This window comes from Capsicum annuum, chromosome 9 (genome assembly GCF_002878395.1).
Source record: "Capsicum annuum cultivar UCD-10X-F1 chromosome 9, UCD10Xv1.1, whole genome shotgun sequence".
Classification (NCBI taxonomy): Eukaryota; Viridiplantae; Streptophyta; class Magnoliopsida; order Solanales; family Solanaceae; genus Capsicum; species Capsicum annuum.
The window spans coordinates 215,488,351-215,512,167 of record NC_061119.1 but is presented as its reverse complement, the minus strand read 5'-3'; the positions used below and the strand labels follow the sequence as shown (position 1 = coordinate 215,512,167).

General features: G+C 33.0%; 1 protein-coding gene across 1 annotated transcript; it reads right to left on the bottom strand.

The window, feature by feature from the left end:
• Nucleotides 1-1,368: 1,368 nt before the first annotated feature.
• LOC107840986 (ethylene-responsive transcription factor ERF034) lies at nucleotides 1,369-2,954 on the bottom strand. Its single transcript, XM_016684964.2, has one exon. The coding sequence runs from the start codon at nucleotides 2,647-2,649 to the stop codon at nucleotides 1,399-1,401; it is 1,251 nt and encodes a 416-aa protein (XP_016540450.2). The 5' UTR covers nucleotides 2,650-2,954; the 3' UTR covers nucleotides 1,369-1,398.
• Between the last annotated feature and the right edge of the window lie 20,863 nt (nucleotides 2,955-23,817).

Here is a 23,817-nt window from a genome sequence, read left to right as displayed (position 1 = left end):
GAGTGATTCGAGAATTTTAGTTTTTAGTTTTCTATCCAGTGTTCGACATCAAAGAGGATGACGTCCAATTGCCCGATAGAAGATCAATTTAAGAACACAATATTCATTTTTATCGTTAAAAGTTATGAGAAATACTCTTTTTTTTGTTTTTCATTTGGTGTTCGGTGCCTGCATTGGAACCCGACTAATTCGAAGTCTCGGACTCAATCTCAAAACAGAAATTATTTTTAAAAACTAATTTATTTTAAAAGTGAGACATTCTGATGCGAACCCGAATAAGTAAAATACAATTGCATGGAGTTAATTAGTTGACGCATCTATTTTTACAATTATTAATTAATTACCACGTGATCACTTGTAATATAATTTTGGGGTGGTACCACTTACTACATTAAATGTAGTGATTAATCAGTAGTGTATTAATTACAACACGCGTCAACTATAATTAATTAATATTATAAGTATTAATCAGTTCTTCATACCAATAATTAATTAAATTGTGTCATTAATTCCGAGTATACTATAGCATAAAAACAAAAATTATGATTGACTTAGAGTTTACTTTATGAAAATAATCACAAATTAAAAACAATTAAAACAACAAGTGTTCTCCATATCTCTTGAAGAAATGATTATTTAGGCATAAAGTTAACATTTAAAAGTTAATATATTTTTTTCGTCCGATGTTCAATATTCATGTTGAAGTTCAATTAATTCGAATTCATACGTCGATATCTAATTTTTTCATTAATAAAAGTTCGAATACAAAACTTTTGATTAAACAATATCAACCATCTCACCACAATCCGAAGCATTAAAAATTAACACAAACTTAAATTTCAGTCAACCAAACAAAAAGGTTAAAGTTATGATTTTCATAATTATTACCATATAGTCATATATATGTCAACTTTTTAGCAAGCGTTCACCTATCATTAATTTTGAAAAAATATATATTCATATAATCATATCACTTATGAAAAAAATTAACATTTAATCTCTCCACATTATAAAGAAAGAAGTAGAAATAAAAAAAATAGAAAAAAATAAAAAAAGACGGTGTTTTTTTGACCTATAGGTCATGGATTCAATCTATGTTACGATCTACGTTACATTCGTTGGAACGCAATTTTTTCTTAATTCTATGTAAACATAGAATATTTCATGTACCGAGCTATCCTTGCTTCGAATATCAAATTATTAGAAAATAAAAAGAAGATCTATGGCTGTAAAAATACCATAACAAATTGGCCAAAAAAAAGTACTTGAGATGCAAGAAACGTATAAAGTTCATCCATTTCATCAATAATTTCATCTAAATTAATCAAAGCTAAAGTATAAATTAACTAAAAAAAAAAAAAAAGATAACAAAAAACAAACAAAACTTTTTTTTTTATTTTAATGTTGCCATAAAAAACTCTCAAAACTGCTTGAGACAACATTTTCTAAACATGTAAAATCCATATTACTACTAATATAATTTTCTTCACCAAAAAAATATTCACAATTTCCATAATTATAATTATTATCCCACCATTCATCTGATTCCAATAAACTTAGCACTTCTTCTTGTGTTGACTCACCCAATTGATAACTCATTCCTAGCCTTGGCAATTCCACTATCTCCCCTAGTTTGGGAGCTAAGTCGAAGATCTCTGTGGTCTTGTGAGTCATTGTTAAACTGTCATCGATGTTCTCTTTATCGTCATTCTGTGAGGATGACGAGGAGGTAATGTTTGAAACCAATGAGAGCTCTGAGTATGATGATCTCATCAAGGACGCCTCCACTATCTCCCCTACTAGTTTGGGAGGAGCTAAGTCGAAGATCTCTGTGGTCTGTTGAGTGATTGATAGACTCTGATTACTTTGATCTTTAGCTGACGATTCCTCGTCCTCCTGTAAGGAGAACGAGGAGGTAATGCCTGAAATCAATGACAGCTCAGAGTATGATGATGTCATCGAGGACCCCACCACTATCTTCTGAGTGGTTGATAGACTCTGATTACCCTGACCTTTAGCTGATGATTCCTCGTCGTCTTTGCAAGAGGACGAGGAGGTAACGCCCGAGGATGAGGAGGATGACGTCATCATCATCATCGAAGCTGGCGCCGATGATGTTGTTGTTGTGGGGTTAAGGTGGTCCATGTGAGCTGCTTTTACTGCCGCGGCCTGGATGTCACGCGGACAGCATGTGGCGGGGCGGGGCAATAAATCAGCAAACTGAGGGAAATTCAGGTTCGCTGAATTTCCTTTAATGGACATGGCGGCGACGTCGTGTGCACGGGCCGCCATTTCCGGGGTAGCGAAAGTACCCAACCATATACGAGATTTCTTCTTAGGTTCCCTGATTTCAGACACCCATTTACCCCACGCCCTCATTCGTACACCAACGTACGATGACGATGATGTTGGATTATTGTTGCTGTTACTCTTAACAACATTACCACAATTCTTCTTACTTGTTCTTACATCATGCACTACTTCTTCTATCTCATCTGTTCCTTCTTGTTCCTCTCTGCATCTCTTGAGTCGATTCTTCGAGTTGATTTGTGGGAGTTTATGAAGAAGAACTGGCGAAGGCGAGGAAGAAGAAGAGTTACAGCTGGATTCAGTAGCACTATCTGAGCAATTTGGTTGATCTACAAACATTATGAAAATGTTTTTACTTTGTAACTGTCAATAAAACTCCAATGAGCTGTTTTTTATTGTATTGTACTGTATCTAGATGTGAAAAATTTGGCGTTTATAGTGGAGATGAATAGAGAGAGAGAGAGGAGAAGGAAGGATGATGAGAGAGAGAGAATACAATTGAGTTTTTTTGGTTAAGTGATAGCTAGTCTAGTTTATATATACTAAGAATTGGGAGACAGAGATAGTGAGAAAGGTGAGTATTTTTATTTTTCCTTTCTTGAAAAGATTTTTATTTAATGTTTGTAAAACAAGTGTGAATGTACTCACTCATTTCATTTCAGAAATTTGAGATATAATCACCTCTTAAAAATATCGAGTTGCTCTAATGATAAAGCACTCTTTATTATAAGTTTTAAGATTGTATAATTTCGAGTCACTGTGAAAACAAAACTAACAACATTTTTTAGGGAATAATAAATGAGACGATGCTCATCTATAGTGGTGGAGTCACGATCTTTGAGGAGATTCAAAAGTGAACATACGAACTAATTAAAGGAAGTTCAATATCTACTGTAAATAGATACAAAATAATTTTAACCATGCATAAATAATATATATAATCACTTGTCCAAAGATGGCTCCGCCCCTGATCATCTACCTACTATTATCTTATTTTTCGTCCTCCATGACTTCATATTTAAGGTCATGTCCACAATAACCTAAAATTATACTTTCTCCATTTCATAATAAATGAATTGTTGGATTTTGGAATACAGACTAAGAAAAAAATATTAAAGACATAAATTTAACATAACTTTTCTTTTTACCTCAAAAAAAGAAAAAACTGACCTTATAATATCTTTTCAAAAGTTAATTGATTGTCAAATCATAAGAGTAAATTTGGAAAAAATTCAATGATTCACTTATTTTAAAATACCAATAAATACCCGAATAATTTACTTATTCCGAAACGGAGGAAGTATCATATTCTATTTAATCACTTCTGCTCAATACTTTTTCAACCTATTTCTACCTCTTCCTCTGCTGAAACTATTTATATCTCATATAAATTCATATAAAAATATAAATTAATTTAAATTAATAATTTTTGAAAATTAGGTGGTCAAACAAAGAAATTGTAGGTGTAAATGGAAAGAGAGAGGGAGGAGAGGGGAGACAAAGAAAGGCCTTTACAACCGACCCGAAGCCTTTACCCATCAAAATTCTTAATTATGCACACAACCAGAGAAATATTATTGAAAACTAATACATAGAATCTAGTAATTATCAATTAAATATAAAAATATTAATTAATATTCTATTATCAGTAATATACTCAAATTGAAGATAGTCCAGAATAACCGATACAGTTGCTGATATGTGAGTTGTGATGAGAAAATCACGGATTCGAGCAATAAAAATAGTTACCAACAAAAATACTTCCTTCGTTCAGTTTTACTCGTCATAAATTGAGATGGTACACCTATTAAGAAAAATAATTAATAACATGACTAATTTACCATATTATCCATATTAAATAACGTTTACATTATATTTAAAAATTAATTTAAAGAAAAAATAATTAGTGTTATAGGTAAAATAGTAAAAAAGAATTTTTGATATATAAAAAATGACAAGTAAAAATAGAAATTTAATTAGAAAATTTGTGACAAGTAAAACGAATGAAAAAAATATAAAGTAAAATTACGTATAATAAACTTTTATAAATTGTACATGGTGAAAACTTTAGTATACTAAACTACTTTTTTAATATTCAAATTGAGGAACACTTGAAAAAAGGGAAGGAGACTTGAATGAGAAGCATGAACTAAAATGGAGGTGTGGGGGGTGGGGGTGAAGATTGTTTTATTATTTATTGTTAACATTAAAGTGGGAGCAAAGAATTAATTATTAATTATATTAAAATAATAATTTAGAAACCCAAAGGTGTACTTAGAAGTATAGGAGAAGATTAAGCCTTGATTTAACCATCTAATAAAGGTCAAAGCCGTTTTCTTAATTGACACTTATTTCTCCACTAATCATAGAAAATAGGAAATAGGAATATGATTGGTTCCTTTTTTCTACTAGTTAATTAATCAGAGGTCTCGTATTCGAATTTCAAATCTCACGTTAGAGTTTCTTAAGAGATCTTATAATCGAGTCTCATAGAATGAATTTTTTCTTATTGAAAGAGCTATTCTTAGAAATGAATAGTATACTGGGGCGGAGCCAGCCCTTCGGCAAGGGGTTCATTCAAATCCCCTCCGACGAAAAAATATATCATTTATATATGATTAAAATTATTTTTTGTATGTATCAATAGTAGGTGTTGAACCTCCTCCGGTTAGATTTTCTTCAATATTAAACTCACTGAGTTGAAATCCTGACTCCACCTTTGATCGTATAATGTGAGAAATTAAATTTATTCAAACTTCACTATGAATATCAAACATAAAGTGGGGAACTAAATTAAATAAACTCCATGAAATACAAAGCTATGGTTCATAACTGAAGTTGTGGTTTTAGAATTTTAGTATTTCTGAATTATTGTGTTCTGAAATTAATTATATATGTAATTATTTTTTGATTTTTAAGATAAATATAAAATTTAGATCAAAGTTATTGAGCTCGATTGAATTTATAGCCCAACTCTATTTTTGTCCTTGCTTAAACATGCCATAATATTAATGTTTTAATAGAAGTTTGTTATTAACGATACAACGGAAAAGTTTAAGCCAAGTTATCTTTTAATTTGAAAGATAAAAGAGTATTTTTGTTTTTAAATAAAAAAGTGTATCTTTCTAATGTTTCATTGCATTTTTATTTTAGGGAAAAAACATTAAGGTAAATAGGAAGGTTTTGGTTTTCCTAAAATGAATTGTGATGCAATGATTCGAGATTCTTCCATCTTTAATCACAGAAATTAAGAACTTTTGAAATGAAAAAAAAAAAAAAAAAATCAACCTACTCGAACTATGATTAGTATTTTAAGATATATTTTTTCATCATATTAATATGAAATGGATTGCATCTTATAACATTTTTTGTATAATTTTCGATCATCTAAATTTTAAAATTTAAAATATTAAATTATACAGCTTAAAATGTCAGTCAACGTTTAGACAAATTAACATCGAGAAGCAAAACAGTAACAAATAAAACTAAACGAAGAAAATAATATAAAAATTTAAATTTAATCAACTTTCAATAAAAATAAAAACATCAAATAAGAATGATTTTGACTTTGGATTGGAATAATTAAATAGTTTTCCTTTTCACCAAAAGATTTTCTTACTATGTTTGAGTTACTTGGAAAGTGGAGAAAGAACATAAAATATTCACCTTACTTTGGTAAAATAAAATAGTTGGAGAAGTCAAAGGTTGTTCTTTAGATCTATTTGTCAGCCTTTTTAGTAGCTATGGCATGTGAAAGAATGAGATACTATTTTTAGCTCTCCACTCCAAAATAAAAATAACATCTTCTATTTACTCTAATATCCCACAAATATATATTTTCACTTTCATGGATTGAACGTAGTGTGATCACGAGGTCACGAGTTTAAGTTGTAGTGATAGTTTCTGATGGAAATGAGAGGTAAAACTGTATACGATAGATTTTTGTGGTTCAACCTTTCTCCAAACCCCGCGAATAGCAGAAGATTTAGTATATCGAATTGCCTTTTTTTAGCTCTCCATTCCAAAATAAAATAACCTCTTCTATGTGCTCTAAAATCCACAAATACACATTTTTACTGTCATGTATTTCAAGTCGTGTGATCAAAAGATCGCGGGTTTAAGTTGTGGCAGTAGTTTCTGACAGAAATGCGAGGTAAGACTGTCTAAAATAAATTCGTGCGGTCTGATTCTTTTCTGAACCCCGAACATAATAAAAGCTTTAATACATCGGACTGCGCTTTTTTTTTTTTTGGCTCTCCATTCCAAAATAAAATATCCTCTTCTATATGCTCTAATATACATTTTTACTATCATGAATTTCAAAGTCGTGTGATCGGAGGTCACAAATTTAAGTTGTAGTGATAGCTTCTGATAGAAATGCGAGGTAAAATTATATACGATAAATTTTTATGGTTCAACCTTTCTCTAAGTTCCCCGGATAGCAGGTGATTTAGTACATCGAAATGCCATTTTTTAGCTCTCCATTCCAAAATAAAATATCCTCTTCTATATGCTCTAATATCCACAAATACACATTTTTACTATCATGTATTTCAAGTCGTGTGATCAAAAGGTCACGGGTTTAAGCTGTGGCGGTAGCTTCTGACAGAAATACGAGGTAAGACTGTCTACAATAAATTCTTGTAGTCTGATTCTTTTGTGAACCCCGCTGATAATAAAAGCTTTAATACATCGGACTGCACTTTTTTTTTTGCTCTCCAATCCAAAATAAAATAACCACTTCTATGTACTCTAATATCCACAAATATACATTTTTACTATCATGAATTTCAAAGTCGTGTGATCAGAGGTCACAGATTTAAGTTGTAGTGATAGCTTCTGATAGAAATGTGAGGTAAAACTGTGTACAATAGATTTTTGTGGTTCAACCTTTCTCCAAATCCCGCGGATAGCAGAAGATTTAGAACATCAAACTGCCTTTTTTTTAGCTCTCCATTCCAAAATAAAAAAAACCTCTTCTATGTGCTCTAATATCCACAAATACACATCTTTACTATCATGAATTCAAGTCGAGTGATCAGGAGGTCATGGGTTTAAATTGTGGCGATAGCTTCTGATAGAAATGCAAGGTAAAACTGTCTACAATAAATTCTTTTGGTCCGATTCTTTTCTGAACCCCGCACATAATAGAAGCTTTAATACATCAGCCCACCCTTTTATTTTTTAGCTCTCCACTCCAAAATAAAATAACTCTTCTTTGTGCTCTAATTTCTACAAATACACATTTTTACCGTCATGGATTTCAAGTCGTGTGATCAGAAGGACACCGGTTTAAGTTGTGGAGATAGCTTCGGACAGAAATGCGAGGTAAGACTGTCTACAATAAATTCTTGTGGTCTGATTCCTTTCTGAACCCCACACATAATAGAAGCTTTAATACATCGGACTGTGGTATTTTTGCTTTAGCTCACCGCTCCAAAATAAAATAACTCTTCATTGTGCTCTAATATCCACAAATATACATTTTTACTATCATGAATTTCAAGTCGTGTAAGCAGGAGATCACAGATTTAAGTTGTCGAGATAGCTTCTAACAGAAATATGAGGTAAGACTGCGTACAATAGATCGATCTTTGTGATCTGGCTCTTCCCTGAACCTCGCTCAGAATAGAAGTTTTAATACACCGGGCTGTCTTTTTTGAGCTCTAAACTCCAAAATAAAATAACCTATTCTATATGCTCTAATATCCACACAAATAGGCAATTTTACTGTCGTGAATTTTAAGTCGCGTGATCAGCAGGTCACGGGTTCAAGTTGTGGAATAGCTTCTGATAGAAATACAAGGTAAGACTGCGTACAATAGATCTTTCTGATTTGACTCTTCTCTAAACATCACACATAATAGAAACTTGAATACATTGGACTGTCTTTCTTTAGCTCCCTACTCCAAAATAAACTAACCTCTTCTATGTGCTCTAATATCCACAAATAGACATTTTTACTATCATGAATTTCAGTCTATTATAATATTTGAAAATTTATTTTCTCATGAATTAAGTTTTATTACATTAAAAAGTTTAATCGAGAAGAGTGAGTTGCTTGAATGATAAACACTCATTACTTCCAATCTTAATGTTGCGAGTTCAAGTCACCAGGGAAGCAAAAGGAATGTGAACTCCTAAGGAAGGGTTAAAAAAAGTTTAATATACATTGTTAAGTATATAACTAAAATTTACATCAACAAGTCATTTTTTTTTTTTTGGTTTCCCATCCGGTGTTCGGTGCCCGCATTGGAGCCCCGATTAATCCGGATCGAGCGTTGCAGGGCACATTAAGGTAGCAGCGCTCCCAACAGAGTTTTTTCCATACCCAGGATCGAACCCTTGACCTCTGATTAAGGGTGGAGCAGCCCCATCCACTGCACCACAACCCATGTTGGTCAAGTCATTTTAATCTATTGTAATAAATAACATATCTTAATTTCTAAATTATAAATTTAACATTCAACATCTTAATTCCAATAAATTATCTTTTCTAAAATTCAGAACTAATAAATTCAAAATTATTGCTTCACTTTTGCCTGTGGATATCTTTTAGGAGATCTAATAGCGTAATATTTTTATAGTGATAGTGTATAGAACTTATATACTCTAAAATAAATATATAAAAAAAAATGTTGACATGCCTCATCAATGATTGTTCCTCTACCCCCATACATATATATGAAGCTATATTTATCATCATGATGGTCAAATATTTTCTTTAACATTTTTTTTCAGACATATATTTTCCTATAAAACCTTGTGATCTGGCTATAATACTTTTAAATTGTTGTATACATAACTTTAGTTTAAAAAATTCATACAAAAATTAATGCATTAATTGACCCCCATGCTTTAAAAGAGGTCACCTATTTGGTACTAAGAGAATAAATATGTTATTTAAACATTAATAGCAGTTGAAAAATCAAAGAAAAAGGTCTATGAGTCCATTCATTGACTTCCCTAATAATTTGAGCAATTTATAATTTATGACTACAGGTATTTTAATTTGAAAAAAGTTGTACTCTATGTAGGAAGATCATTTTTTTATTACATTTTCTTAAAGGATCTTTATGTAAATAATCAGTCGAGTTTACTATTTTCTTTTTCTAATATGATATATGAATTATACACTAATATACATATTTATACACATACTATACATAAATACATAGATTATACACTAATTATACAATATTATACACCTATTTTATATCTTCCAATTATTTTAAGTTTATGTGATTGAGCGGGCAGCTATTCGAGTTAATTATTCTTTTATTAATTCCTTCAAAGTTGTTAAGGTAATGTTGTGAATATATACAAGAATATGTACAATCATTCAATTAATCATACATCAATTTTCAATCAGAGATAATTGGTCAATATAAAAGCATATACATACAAAAGAGAATAATGACCACATGTTCCTCAAGTGAAGGTAATTAAACAAGAAATGTGAACCATGTTTGGAATTATTGAGGCTCATTTGACTTGATTCCTAATTGAGTTGTGGTTGATTCATGATTTTATCTTTATGAGTTTGAGTTAAAGATTTTATTAAAATTTATTGGGTTTGGAATAAAATTAATATGATATGTGGTGAAATGGTTGAGATTTCTTTTTCAGATTAGAGCCTCTAAAAATAGGGAAAAAATCTTGTTGAAAATGCCCTTTTTTTATAATCATAATGTCCAGATCAGTAATCTTTTACGAGCAACAGGTACCAGATAGATGGGAAGAAATTACTTAATGCTTGTCTGTATGGATAGTTGAATCTGAGATCTCATGGTTCTCGCCCACTTTATTGACTTAGACCATACCATTGGGTATGAGTTCAAACACGAGCTTCACGATGCATCAATTCAAATTTAATCAGGCCTCAATATAAGTATCAGCTATCTCCCACGAGCAACATGTATCAATATTCTATCCAAAAAGGCTAGGATAGATGGAAAGAAATCACTTAGTGTTTGTCTCCACTGAGATTTGAACCTGAGATCTCATCATTCTCGTCCACTTCATTAACTATCAGGCCACATCATTGGGTATGAGTTCAAGCACGAGTTCCACGATGTATCAATTCAAAATTTAACCGAACCTCAACATAAGTATCAACTAGCTCTCACGAGCAATAGGTACCAAATACCTCTATCCAAAAAGGTTAGGATAGATTGGAAGAAATCACTTAATGTTTGTCTCCACTGAAATCTTATGATTCTCGCTCGCTTTATTAAATATTAGACCACACCAGTCGATACGAATTCAAACACGAGCTCCACAATATACCAATTCAAATTTAATCCAACTTCAATATAATTACCAGACGCGAAAAAAGAGATTTTGTTACACTGGCCCCTACTACTGTTTTCAAGTGCTAATTTTAGCCATAACAATCACAAGTGCACGTGGATAACATGTGCAGTCAGAATACATTGAATGTCATTGTTTCCTCTGAATTAAAGAAAAAAAAAATGTTGGTTCCTTATGAAAATAGTAATGACTTGTGCCTCTTTTAACAACAATTAATATTCTTTTGTACTATTTATTATTATGCATTTGTGAATCATGATTTTTATTATTAACATAATTAAAATACTAAAAAAGAAGTAAATAGTTTGATGTAAGTATAAGTGACTGAATCTACGTTCATATGTGTTTCATGAAAATACCTGTCCTAAAAAATTGTCAGTTTAATTAGCCTATCATGATGCAAGCATCATTTTTTTGGGAAAAGATATGAATATACCCCCGAACTTTAATGAAAAGGTATATATATATCCCTGAATTTTGATAAATGATACAGATATACCCTCTGTCATACTTTAGGTACAAAGATACTGTTGTCGTTAATGAAAAGGTACATATATACCATTCTCACTAATGGAAGAACACGTGTCACAATCTTGTCATTTTTTCCTTTTTAATCTAATTTATCCTCACCCTACCCGAAAATAATTCTAATTTGACCCACAAATCGATTCAAATAATAACTCAAATCCGACACAGTCTAATAGAATCTTCAAGATGCATCTTTATTCACATATATTCATTCTCTCTTTCTCTTTCTATTAGATCAGGTTGGGTTTGGGTATTATTGGATCGGTTATGAGTTAAATTAGAATTATTTTAGGGTGGGACTGGGATAAATTAAATTTAAAAAGGCCAAATGAACAGGATTGTGACACGTGTTCTGCCGTTAGTGAGAAGGGTATATATGTACCTTTTCATTAACACAAGGATATATTTGTACCTAAAGTATGACGAAGGATATATCTGTACCATTTATCAAAATTTAGGGGTGTATATGTACCTTTTCATTAACAACAAAGGTATATTTGTACCTAAAACATGATGAAAGGTATATTTGTACCATTTATCGAAATTCAGAGATATATTTGTATCTTTTCCGTTTTTATTATTAACATAATTCAGAGAAAAGAAAATAAGTAAGTTATTGAAATTATCAGTGACTGATTCTAAAAAAATACTAAAAAAGAAGTAAATAGGTTGACGTAAGTATAAGTAACTGAATACATGTTCATATATGTTTCGTGAAAAGACAAGTCCTAAAGGATTGTTAGTTTAATTAGGCTATCTTGATGCAAATTAACATCAATTATTATTATTAACAGAATTCAGAAAAAAGTAAAGTAAATAAGTTGTCGTAAGTATCAATGACTGATTCTATGTTCATGCGTACATGTTCCTTGAAGTGATCGAGTTCCAAAGGTTGTAGTTTAAGCAACCTATCTTAACGCAAGTACCAATGATTAATTTTACAATTTAAATTCATGATCTATATAGTTGAAATGAAAGTAAATTTATAGATATACATTTAAACAATTTGACCAAGCTACATTATAAGTTTTTTTTTTTTTTTTTTTTTTTTTAAATAGTTAATCCAAGACTTTCCTTTGTTTATGGTAGCAATATGAATTTAAATTTTTGTCGACTTAATTACAACAAAGAATCTTTACGCAATTTAATTATTTAAAAGATAATTACACATAAATTCATAAAATGAATATTAGTAAAATTAATTGATAGTGTAAAAATTGTAAATACGGCTTGTACATGTAATGAATATCAATGTTTCATGAGATTAACTTTATTTTTAGTCTATCATAACATGAACTTTATGACCTGTAAATAAATAATTTAGTTATTTCCCATTTTCATATAGGGAAGAGTAAATTTAATTTGATGCTTTTTTAAAAAAAAATAAAAATAAAAATTACTGACACTTTGCATATGATATTGATGAGATCAATAAATTGAATCAGAGAATGGGTTCCCATTAGGTTTAAAGTTTCATATCTTAGCAATTTTTTTTTTTTTTACATTATTAGTAAATTTTAATCTATAATTATAAGTTAATTTCTGTTCACTCTATTGTCGTTTTTTTTTTTTTTTTTTAGCCTGTTATGGTAATGCGTTGTTGTGCTGAGGATATATCAAAAATAATTTTCTAATTAAGAAAGATAGGAGCCACTTATGAGATAAGGCCGGCCGGAGGCCAAAGCCACTAAAGCATAGGCTTTAGGCCTCACACATTTTGGGGCCCCATTTTTTTTTTTTTTTTCATTGTTGTTTTTTAATTAATGTTAGATTTTTTGTTATTTTAAAGTATATTTGCTTTCTTAAAAAAGAAAATAAAGAACAAAGTCTATATAGGAAAGAAAAGTACTTATTAATTATGTGATTAATGATTACAGTTAGATAATTTAATTTCATATTAATGATATTCTCTTCTTTTAATCTTTCTCGTAATAAAATTTGTACTATTCTCCAAAAAATGTCCCAGTGACATCGAAAAATTAAATTACACATTCCTTCAATTTTTTTTTCAAAATACTGCAGTTAGCAAATTCAATCAGTAGAATAATATTATACTTCCCAAAGCAAGTTTATTGTTTTAACTTATTATTATAGTGTTTTTATTCTAGAAAAACCTATGGCCTCTTATAAATTTTGACTTTAGGTCATAAATATCATTGAGCCGCCCCTGTCATGAGATTACACTGGACATATTATCAATGGATTTACGTGTAATTATTTACTTAAATAAATTTTTATTTGATATATAAATGTTTTATTTTACACCATCACTATTTAAAACTTTTAATAGATACATCTATTAATTCATTTCCATTGATTTAGTGGTACAAGTATATTTTGTTTTTTCTAGTCTACATAAAAGAACCACCCCCCCCCCCCCAAAAAAAAAAAATGTTTTTTATTTCTTTAAAAAAAGTTGCACTTGTCTTTTACTAGAAAAAGAGTTAATTAACATGAATGTAAATGATGTAAGTGCCTTTATTTTTCCTAAGAAAAATTAAAGGTTTTATATCTTGACATAGGATTAATCTTTCTAATTTAATTAGTGCACGTTTGGAATATTGTTTTGAAAACTATCTTGAATGTAAATGATGTTAAGTGCCTTTATCTTTCATAAGAAAAATTAAAGGTTTTATATCTTAATATAGGATTAATCTTTCCATTTCAATTAGTGCATGTTTGGAATATTATTTTGAAAAACTATCTTGAATGTAAATGATGTTAAGTTCCTTTATTTTTGATAAGAAAAATTAAAGGTTTTATATCTTAATATAGGATTAATCTTTCCATTTTAATTAGAGCCTGTTTTGAATATTATTTCAAATTTTTTATCTAAACATAAAACTGTTATAATTTTCTGAAATTCAAAAAACTCTAAAAAGAATTCTTTTCACAATTTTCATTCTAAAATCTATATCACTCACAACAATCCAAGAACAGCTCCAAGTAGTATTCGTCTCCCAATTCAGAGGCGAATTCAAGATTAAGTTTATAAGTTCTCATCGATCTCAAATTTAATAATTAAACGAGACAAAATAAGGGCCTACAATGGTTACCAAAGGGATCGGACTCGAATAAAACAAATCTTAAAAGATTTCTTTTTTATCATTGGACCAGCAACACGTTTTATCAATGAGTTCTCAAATCGTATATATAAATATAGACCGTGCAAAATTACTAAAATTGCAAAAATCTTATCTCGATACCCTAAATTTGCCTCGATTCACAATTCTTATGGCCAAACGAAAGGAATATTACCTTAAAAGAAAGATACCTCTATGCCTATAAATTTTTTCCATGAGAAGTGAATAAATGTACTAAAAATGCATTATTAATTTACGAAAAGTTCAATGAATTAATATAAAACTTTGTGTTTATTATTTTTATTGTGTTTATGAATGTCTATTCATTAAAATAGTTAATGTTTGGTCATTTAAAGCAAGTTTTAATTACTAGGACTCTTCACATATGTTGTAACATTGATTTGTGCTAATTATTATGACAATTGATAATGATGTTACTAATAAGTAATTAATGGCCGTATAATATATGAGAGGGAAAACACATTAGCTTCAAAGACTAAGTTTATTTGTTTGTATTACGATTGGGACCTCTCATATATTTAAATATTAAAATTTAGATGTCTGAAACTGAATATTAGAATATTATATTAAGATTGAAATACTAAACAATTACAATAACAACAACAAATTCAGTGTATTCCCATCTAGTGGGGTCTGGGGGGGTAAAATGTACGCAGTCCATACCTCTACCTCTGATGAAGTAGAAAGGCTGTTTCCGATAGACCCCCGGCTCAGAAATACTAAACAATTAAGAATTTAAAAATGTATAATTTACCTATATCCCTGCATGTTTATCATTATTAACCTAAAATTCTAATTTTTTATTCAATTTCATAAAATCCCACTTTTTAGTTGTTGAAGATACATTTAAGTAATGTTAGATACATCCTACAGATACATGTAATTAATAAACTAATTTATTTAAATTCAAAAATGTAACGGTTAAATTTTCATTAATGTAGCAATTAATCTAATTTATAATGGTAAAGGCTCAATAAAATCCCACAAAAACATGTTTTGATTTCTTATTCCATATTTTTAAACAAAATTTCTTCCATTATCAATTTCAATATAAAACAACTCCTATAATTTTTGTTGTTTTTTATTTTGTTTGACGTACTTGCAGATTCGTCCTTTCTTTTCATTTTTTTCGTGTTAATTATTCCTTTTTGAACTATTTGCAATGAATGTTTTTGTGTCATAACGTCATTCCGGTGTTTGGGTTTGTGATGTCAAGTACGAGAGCTATAAGAGTTGATTTCGGCCATTGTTGTAGAACTTGAAATCGACGAAACATGAAAAAGATTTGAAAATCCGATACGTTGTTGATCGAAACTCATCTCCCTTGCTTATCCGTAATGATATGGGTGTAAAGCTATTCATTTCTCATAAAATGTTGTAAAGTTATTTTAAATTCTTGTATCTATTTGTGATAATATGTATCTCATCTAATATTTGATTGTATTAATTTGTATCTTTTAGAAATTATTAAGTTTTACATCTCACCAAATACATGTTGTATGATTACATGTTGTGCAGAAGCATATGTCTTTGACATTAGCATTTTGAGATACATAATATATATATGTATCTTTTGACGTTTTAGTTTTCCTGATATAAGCATACCAAATATACATATTAGTAGTGTTAAAGATACATATTGTGCACGATAGTACATATATGTATCACTCGTTAATTTTTTTTGTACGATAAAATACATCTTAATTTTTTTAGAGTAAATACATAATTACCCTCTTGATATTGGTCGGGATTTTAAAAAAGACACCTAAACTTTGAATTCGACCTATTACCCCATGATTCTTACTTAATTCATTGCAAATACATCATTTTTCGCTGAATTTCAGTCACAACAAAGAGATTGAACATACGCACCAATCTGGTGCTGCCACGTGTTAAACGTATTTAATTTCGTATTTTTATTTTAATAAATTTTTTCTTTTTATTTAATTTATTACCCTCCCCCCTCCCCGACGTCCAGTAGCTCCCCTCCACCCCCACCCCCATTCAGCGCCCCCACCCTCCGTCCAACACCCTCACCCTATCAGCATCTCCCCCTAACCCCCTAACCCCCACTCTGTCAAGATCTCTCTTTTCGTCCATTTTTTTTTTTGTTCAAATCAATTCAAAAAATTATTTTATGATTGAATTGAGTTTTTAGGATAGTTAAATGATTGAACTGAGTTTTAAAAATAGTTAAATGAGCTTGAATGGAGGAGATTTAATGGAGTTTTAAAGATATATATTTTTTTAAAAAAGCTTCAATAGACCTTTAATGGAGTAGCTTTAATGGTGTTGAAGAAGATATTGTGTTAACAAGACATTGTGTTGAGCTTTAATGGAATTTTAATGATATTTTTTAAAAAAGCTTCAATAGACCTTTAATGGAGTAACTTTAATGGTGTTGAAGAAGATATTGTGTTGAAGAAGACATTTTGTTGAGCTTTAATGGAGTTTTAATGATATTTTAAAAAAAAAGCTTAAATGAAGCTTTAATGGCGTTGAAGAAGAAAGGGTGGGTTGGGGGGAGAGGGGAGTACCGGGTTATTTAAATAAATAAATAAATATTAATTTTTTTTATTTAAATATAAATTATATATTAATTATTTACACGTGACATCTTTTCACAGGTCAAAAAAGTCAATTTTGAGTCCTTTCACGCGCCAATGGCGCGTGTATACAAGCGGAGGTCCAAAATGGTGTATTTGGAATGGAATAAAGAAGAATCGTAGGGTAATAGGTCGAATTCAAAGTCTAGGTGTCTTTTTGAAAATCTCGGCCAACATGAGGGGGGGTAATTATGTATTTACTCATTTTTTCAACATATTGCCATTGAAGGTATATATAACTAACGTGAGATACATCCTACATATATATTTAATAATTAAACTAATTTGCATAATTTAAGGGCTCTAACGGCTAAAGTTTCTTTAATTTAGCAATTAACCTAACTAATAATGGTAAAAACTGAATAAAATCCCACGAAAATAGAAAATTTGTTTGTGATTCCACATTTTTAAACAAAATTTCTTCTATATTTCGTTTTCAGTTATAAACGATTCTTACGACCTTTTTATTATTTTTGCTTGATTTTGTTTGAAGTAATTGCGAGATACGTATAACATACCCCTCATACACTATATGTATCTTTGAGCTTACTAACATGTATCTTTAGTATGCTGATTTCATTAAAACTTAAAAACAAAAGATACATATAAAACATAAACAAATAACAATGGATACAAGATAATGAAAAAAGTATCATGTATGTATAAATATGTATCTAAGCCTGAAATTACCCAGTTCTGTAATAACAAGAGATACATAATTTCATAATAACACAAAATCAGATATACAAAAAGCTTAAAATGTATCTGTTATTTTACAGAATATGTATCCTTGGTATAAATATTTGAATTAAACAAAAAATAGTGTGGGATACGTACAAAACAACCTCGTAGATGATATATATCTTTAAGCTTACTAACACGTATCTTTGATATGCCGATTTCACTAAAACTTAAAAAACAAGATATACAGATAACAAGAAAAACAGAGAACAAGAGATACAAGAAATTGCTCTGAAGGACTCTATAGATCTTGAATTTTTATTTTGAGATAATGATGCACAATTTTTTCCAAGAAACTTCAGCCGAGTTCATAGAAATCCATCATTTCATTCAAATGTCTCATTCTACTTGCGAAAAAAAAAAAAAGGGGATACATTATGAATGAAAATCATTGAAACTGCATATCAAAAGGGCATTGATTCAATATCTCCCATATTAATCAGGGAAAAGATATTGCCCTTTATGCATATAAAGGGGTAAATTTATCCTTTTTCCTATTTTCTTTAGCAAATTGAGGCTCAGATTTATGTTATGATAAAACAAAGGAGAAACCAACCACACCATTGCTACAATATATGATTGCCAAATTATTAATTTTCTTCAACATTCATTCTCTTCTTCGACATTTTTGCTCCAAAAATTAGTCCGTTCAGTTCCAAATATTCGAATCAACTATATGATACAATAAAATTTAAATAATAATCAAAATAAATACTGTACCTAAACTAATAACACTGTACAAGACAGGTAATAACTATCCAATCAAACTGTTAAAAGCAAAGAATAATTAATTTTGTTGCATTGTAGTAAAGTTTACCTGTTGTGCTCCATTTTAGTTGTTCTCATTCAATACTCCCTACATTTAGCCTTTCATACAGCTAGCTGTGACACTTCATAAAGATTCTCACTACTTCTGAACTATCAAATCAGGAGGCGGATTCAAGATTTTAATTTTACGGGCTCGGAATTTTTTGGATATATACTATATTGGATTTTTGGGTTTTGAACATATTATTAGTACCTCTCTAACGTGTTTTGAAGACCTATAACAATGTATGAGTCAAAACTACAGAATTCGATTAAATCCAGAGGCGCAGATAAAGTATTGTGAAATCGAATTCATAGTATATTCGATTTTTTGGGTTTCGAACGTATTATTTTTACCTATCTAATGTGTTTTGAAGACCTATAACAACGTATGAGTCGAAGCTACTGACTTTGGTTATATCAGAGGCACAGATTAATTATTGTGAAACCGGATTCATAGTGTATTCGATTTGTTGGGTTTCGAACGTATTATTTGTGCCTATCTAATGTGTTTTGAAGACCTATAACAATTTCTGAGTCGAAACTACTAAATTTGGTTATATCAGAGGCGTAGATAAAATATTGTGAAACTGGATCCATAGTATATTCGATTTTTTGGGTTTCGAACGTATTAATTTTAACTATCTAATATGTTTTGAAGACCTATAACAATGTATGAGTCGAAGCTGCTGGATTTGGTTATACCCAAAGGCGGATGCAGTATTATGAAACTAAATTCATTTGAATCTAGTACTTTAATTTCAACGTAAAGTATAAATTTATAAATACAATTCGACCACTAAGATTGAAATAGATGGTAAATCTAAGTTCATAGATTGTACTTACTCGTTTTCTTTTCAATTTCTCACCCAGGATCCCATACCTACATTGGGGCTAGACTAACTTCGATTTGCGCCACATTATACTCATCAAAGGAGGAAGCGCCTCTTTACTTAGATTTTTTCATTCTCGCAACTCGAACCCCGACTGATTATGTATAAAGTAATTATATTCATCAATCTCATCACAACCCTTGGTGATAAATCTGCACATCATACTATAAATTCGCTCGTACTTGAACTACGAATGATTAAAGTATAAAGGAATCATATTCATCAATCTCACCACAACCCTCGATGATAAATCCACACGTTATACTATAAATCCGCCCTTACTCGAACCACGAATGATTAAAGTATAAAGAAATCATATTCATCAATCTCATTATAATTCTCCATGATAAATATGCACGTTATACTATAAATTCGCCCCTACTTGAATCACGAATGATTAAAGTATAAAGACATATTCATCAATCTCACCACAACCCTCGATGATAAATCCGCATGTTATACGATAAATCCGCCCCTATTCGAACTATGAATGATTAAAGTATAAAGAAATCAGATTCATCAATCTCACCAGAACCCTCGATGATATATCCACACATTACACTATAAATTTACCCCTACTCGAAATCATATTCATCAATCAATCTCACCAGAACTCTCGATGATATATCCGCACATTATACTGTAAATCCAACCCTACTCGAAATTATATTCATCAATCTCACCAGAACTCTCGATGATATATCCGCACATTACGCTATAAATCCACCCCTACTCAAAATCATATTCATCAATCTCACCAGAATCCTCGATGATATATCCGCACATTATACTATAAATCCACCCTTCATATTCATCAATCTCACCACAACCCTCGATGATATATCCACACATTACACTATAAATTTACCCCTACTCGAAATCATATTCATCAATCTCACCTGAACTCTCGATGATATATCCGCACGCTATACTATAAATCCACCCCTACTCGAACGTACGAAATGCATTAAAATGTGCAGTAGGCAGGTAGACTGGTAGATCAAAGATTCAAGTCTATTTGCATTAAATGTATCTGAGTAATAAAACTCTCAAATCATAAAAATCTTTATTCCATTTATACGTACACCTATTTAATTTATTATAGTAGCTAGCTATATATATATATATTTTAATTTTTAGTATAATAATTTTAAATTCTTGCCATAATTATGTTAAGATATTTGTACATGTGGGAGAATCCCAATGATCAATTAAGATGGTATAACGAATCGTAGTGTCATGAGTTTGAATTTTATGAAGTGAGTCTGAAACAAAATATGATATGAAAATAAAATAATTATGAAAATATGCCACAACAACAACAACAAACCCAGTGTATTCCCACTTAGTGGGGTCTGGGGGGGTAAGATGTACGCAGTCCATACCTCTACCTCTGATGAAGTAGAAAGGCTGTTTCCGAAAGACCCCCGGCTCAAGGCACAAGATATCACACAAACACATAGTAAAGCACAGAAGCAGATGACATAACATAAATACGGCACCCATAAGGAATATAAAACAGAGGAAAGCACACAGATTCGTAATAAACATGGAACACTGAATACGGGATCATAACAGGAATAAAAAATAAAACCCCCACCAAGTACTCCCCTACACTAGCGACCCAATCTGGGCCTAATCCTCTGCCGTAATTCGCGTCTTTCAGACCTTCCTATCTAGGGTCATGTCCTCGGTGAGCTATAACTGTTCCATGTCCCGCCTAATCACCTCACCCCAGTACTTCTTCGGCCTACCCCTACCCCGCCTAAAACCATCCAACGCTAGCCTCTCACACCTACGGACCGGGGCATCCATGCCCCTCCTCTTCACGTGTCCGAACCATCTCAATCGTGCTTCCCGCATCTTACACTCCACTGAAGTCACACCAACCTTCTCCCGGATAGTCTCATTCCGAACTCTATCCCCTCGAGTCAGTCCACACATCCAGCGCAACATCCGCATTTCTGCCACCTTCATTTTTTGGATGTGGGAGTTCTTAACTGGCCAACACTCCGCTCCATACAGCAAGGCCGGACGGACTACCACCCTATAGAATTTGCCTTTAAGCTTGGGCGGCACCTTCTTATCACACAGCACCCCCGACGTGAGTTTCCACTTCATCCATCCCGCCCCAATACGGTGCGAGACATCCTCGTCAATCTCACCGTTACTCTGGATCACGGACCCGAGATACTTGAACTTATCCCTCTTACATACCTCCTGTGCTTTCAGCTTCACTACTACCTCATTCTCCTGCCTCACGTCATTAAACTTACATTCCACATACTCTGTCTTGCTTCTGCTCACCCTGAACCCTTTAGACTCAAGAGTTTGCCTCCACATCTCTAATTTGTCATTTACACCCCCTCGAGTCTCATCTATCAGAACTACATCGTCTGCAAAGAGCATACACCACGGCACCTCCCCTTGAATACGCCGCGTCAACACATCCATTACTAACGCAAACAAAAAGGGACTAAGAGTAGATCCCTGATGCAATCCTGTCTGGACAGTGAAATGCTCTGAGTCTCCTCCCGCCGTCCTCACCTGGGTTTTCGCTCCCTCATACATATCCTTAATTACTCTGATATATGCCTGCGGTACTCCCCTCACCTCCAAGCATCTCCAAAGCACCTCCCTGGGGACTTTGTCGTAAGCCTTTTTCAGGTCGATAAACACCATGTGCAGATCCTTCTTCCTTTCCCTATACTGCTCCACCAACCTCCGTACCAGGTGGATTGCCTCCGTCGTCGAGCGGCCGGGCATAAATCCGAACTGGTTTTCCAAAATAGACACTATCCGTCTCAGCCTCACCTCGACCACTCTCTCCCAGATCTTCATAGGGTGACTCAATAACTTAATCCCCCTATAGTTATTGCAACTCTGAATGTCCCCCTTATTCTTATAGAGGGGGATCATGGTACTCCACCTCCACGCCTCTGGCATCTTTGCCGTCCTGAAAATTTCATTAAACAATCCAGTCAACCACCTTACACCAGCCTCTCCAACGAACTTCCAAAACTCCACCGGTATCTCATCCGGCCCCGTCGCCCTACCCCTACGCATCCTGCGGACTGCCTGTCTAACCTCTTCTACCTTAAAACGTCTACAATAGCTAAAATCCCGACACTCCTCTGAGTGCTCCAGTTCCCCTAACACAATAGCTCTGTCCCCCTCGTCATTCAAGAGCCTATGAAAGTACGACTGCCATCTCTTCTTTATGTGGCCGTCCTCCACCAACACTCTACCGTCCTCCCCCTTAATGCACCTCACCTGATCGAGGTCACGACCCTTCCTCTCCCTAGCCTTAGCGAGTCTAAACAACTTTTTCTCCCCTCCTTTCCCCTGTAACCCTGCATACAAGCTCTCAAAAGCGGCCGTCTTAGTTGCCGTGACCGCTGACTTCGCCTCCTTCCTCTCTAGCTTGTACTTTTTTCGGTTTACCCGCTTCTCCTCTTCGTCCTTACTTTCCACCAACTTAGCATACGCCTCTTTCTTGGTCTCCACTTTCTTCTCCACCTCTTCATTCCACCACCAATCCCCCCGATGGTATCCGGCCCGGCCCCTAGAAACACCCAACACCTCCCTTGCATTCTCCCTGATGCACCTTGCCGCCCTGTCCCACATACTATCCACGTCCCTCCTACACTCCCACACCCCCTTTCCCGCCAACCTCTCCCCTATCTCCCACGCATTCACTGGCGTCAAGCCGCCCCACTTAATTCTCGGTCTACACTCCTTACTCCTCCTCTTTCTATTCTTCTTTATACCCAAATCCATAATCAAAAGCCTATGTTGGGTCGAGAGATTCTCACTCGGGATGACTTTACATTCCTTACACAACGCCCTATCCCCTTTCCTAAGCAACAAAAAGTCAATCTGGGTCCTGGCTATCGCGCTCCGAAAAGTGATCAGGTGCTCGTCCTTCTTCGGGAAGCCCGAGTTCACCACCACCAGCCCAAAGGCCCTCGCAAACTCCAATAGGGTCGCCCCCTCTTCATTTCTCTCCCCAAAACCAAAACCACCATGCACATCCCCAAAGCCTCCCGGTAGCGCCCCGATGTGCCCGTTGAAATCCCCTGCTAGAACAATCTTCTCCGAACTGGGCACGCCTCTCACCACCTCCTCCAAAGCCTCCCAGAACCGCATCTTCTCCTCCCCCTCCTATCCCACTTGCGGCGCATAAGCACTACACACGTTCAGGGTAAACCCCCGAATGACCAACTTAATAGTCATCAACCTATCGTTGATCCTCTTCACCTCCACTACCTGACCTCTAAGCTCTTCATCTACTAGGATGCCAACTCCATTCCTACGCCTCTCGCTCCCAGAGTACCACAGCTTGTAACCATCCACATCCCTAGCCTTAGACCCTACCCACTTGGTCTCTTGGACACACGCAAGGTTGATCCTCCTCTTCCTAAGAATCTTCACAAGCTCTACGGACTTACCCTGAAGGGTCCCTATATTCCAAGACCCAACCCTCAGCCTACCGTCGCTATCCACACGCCCCCC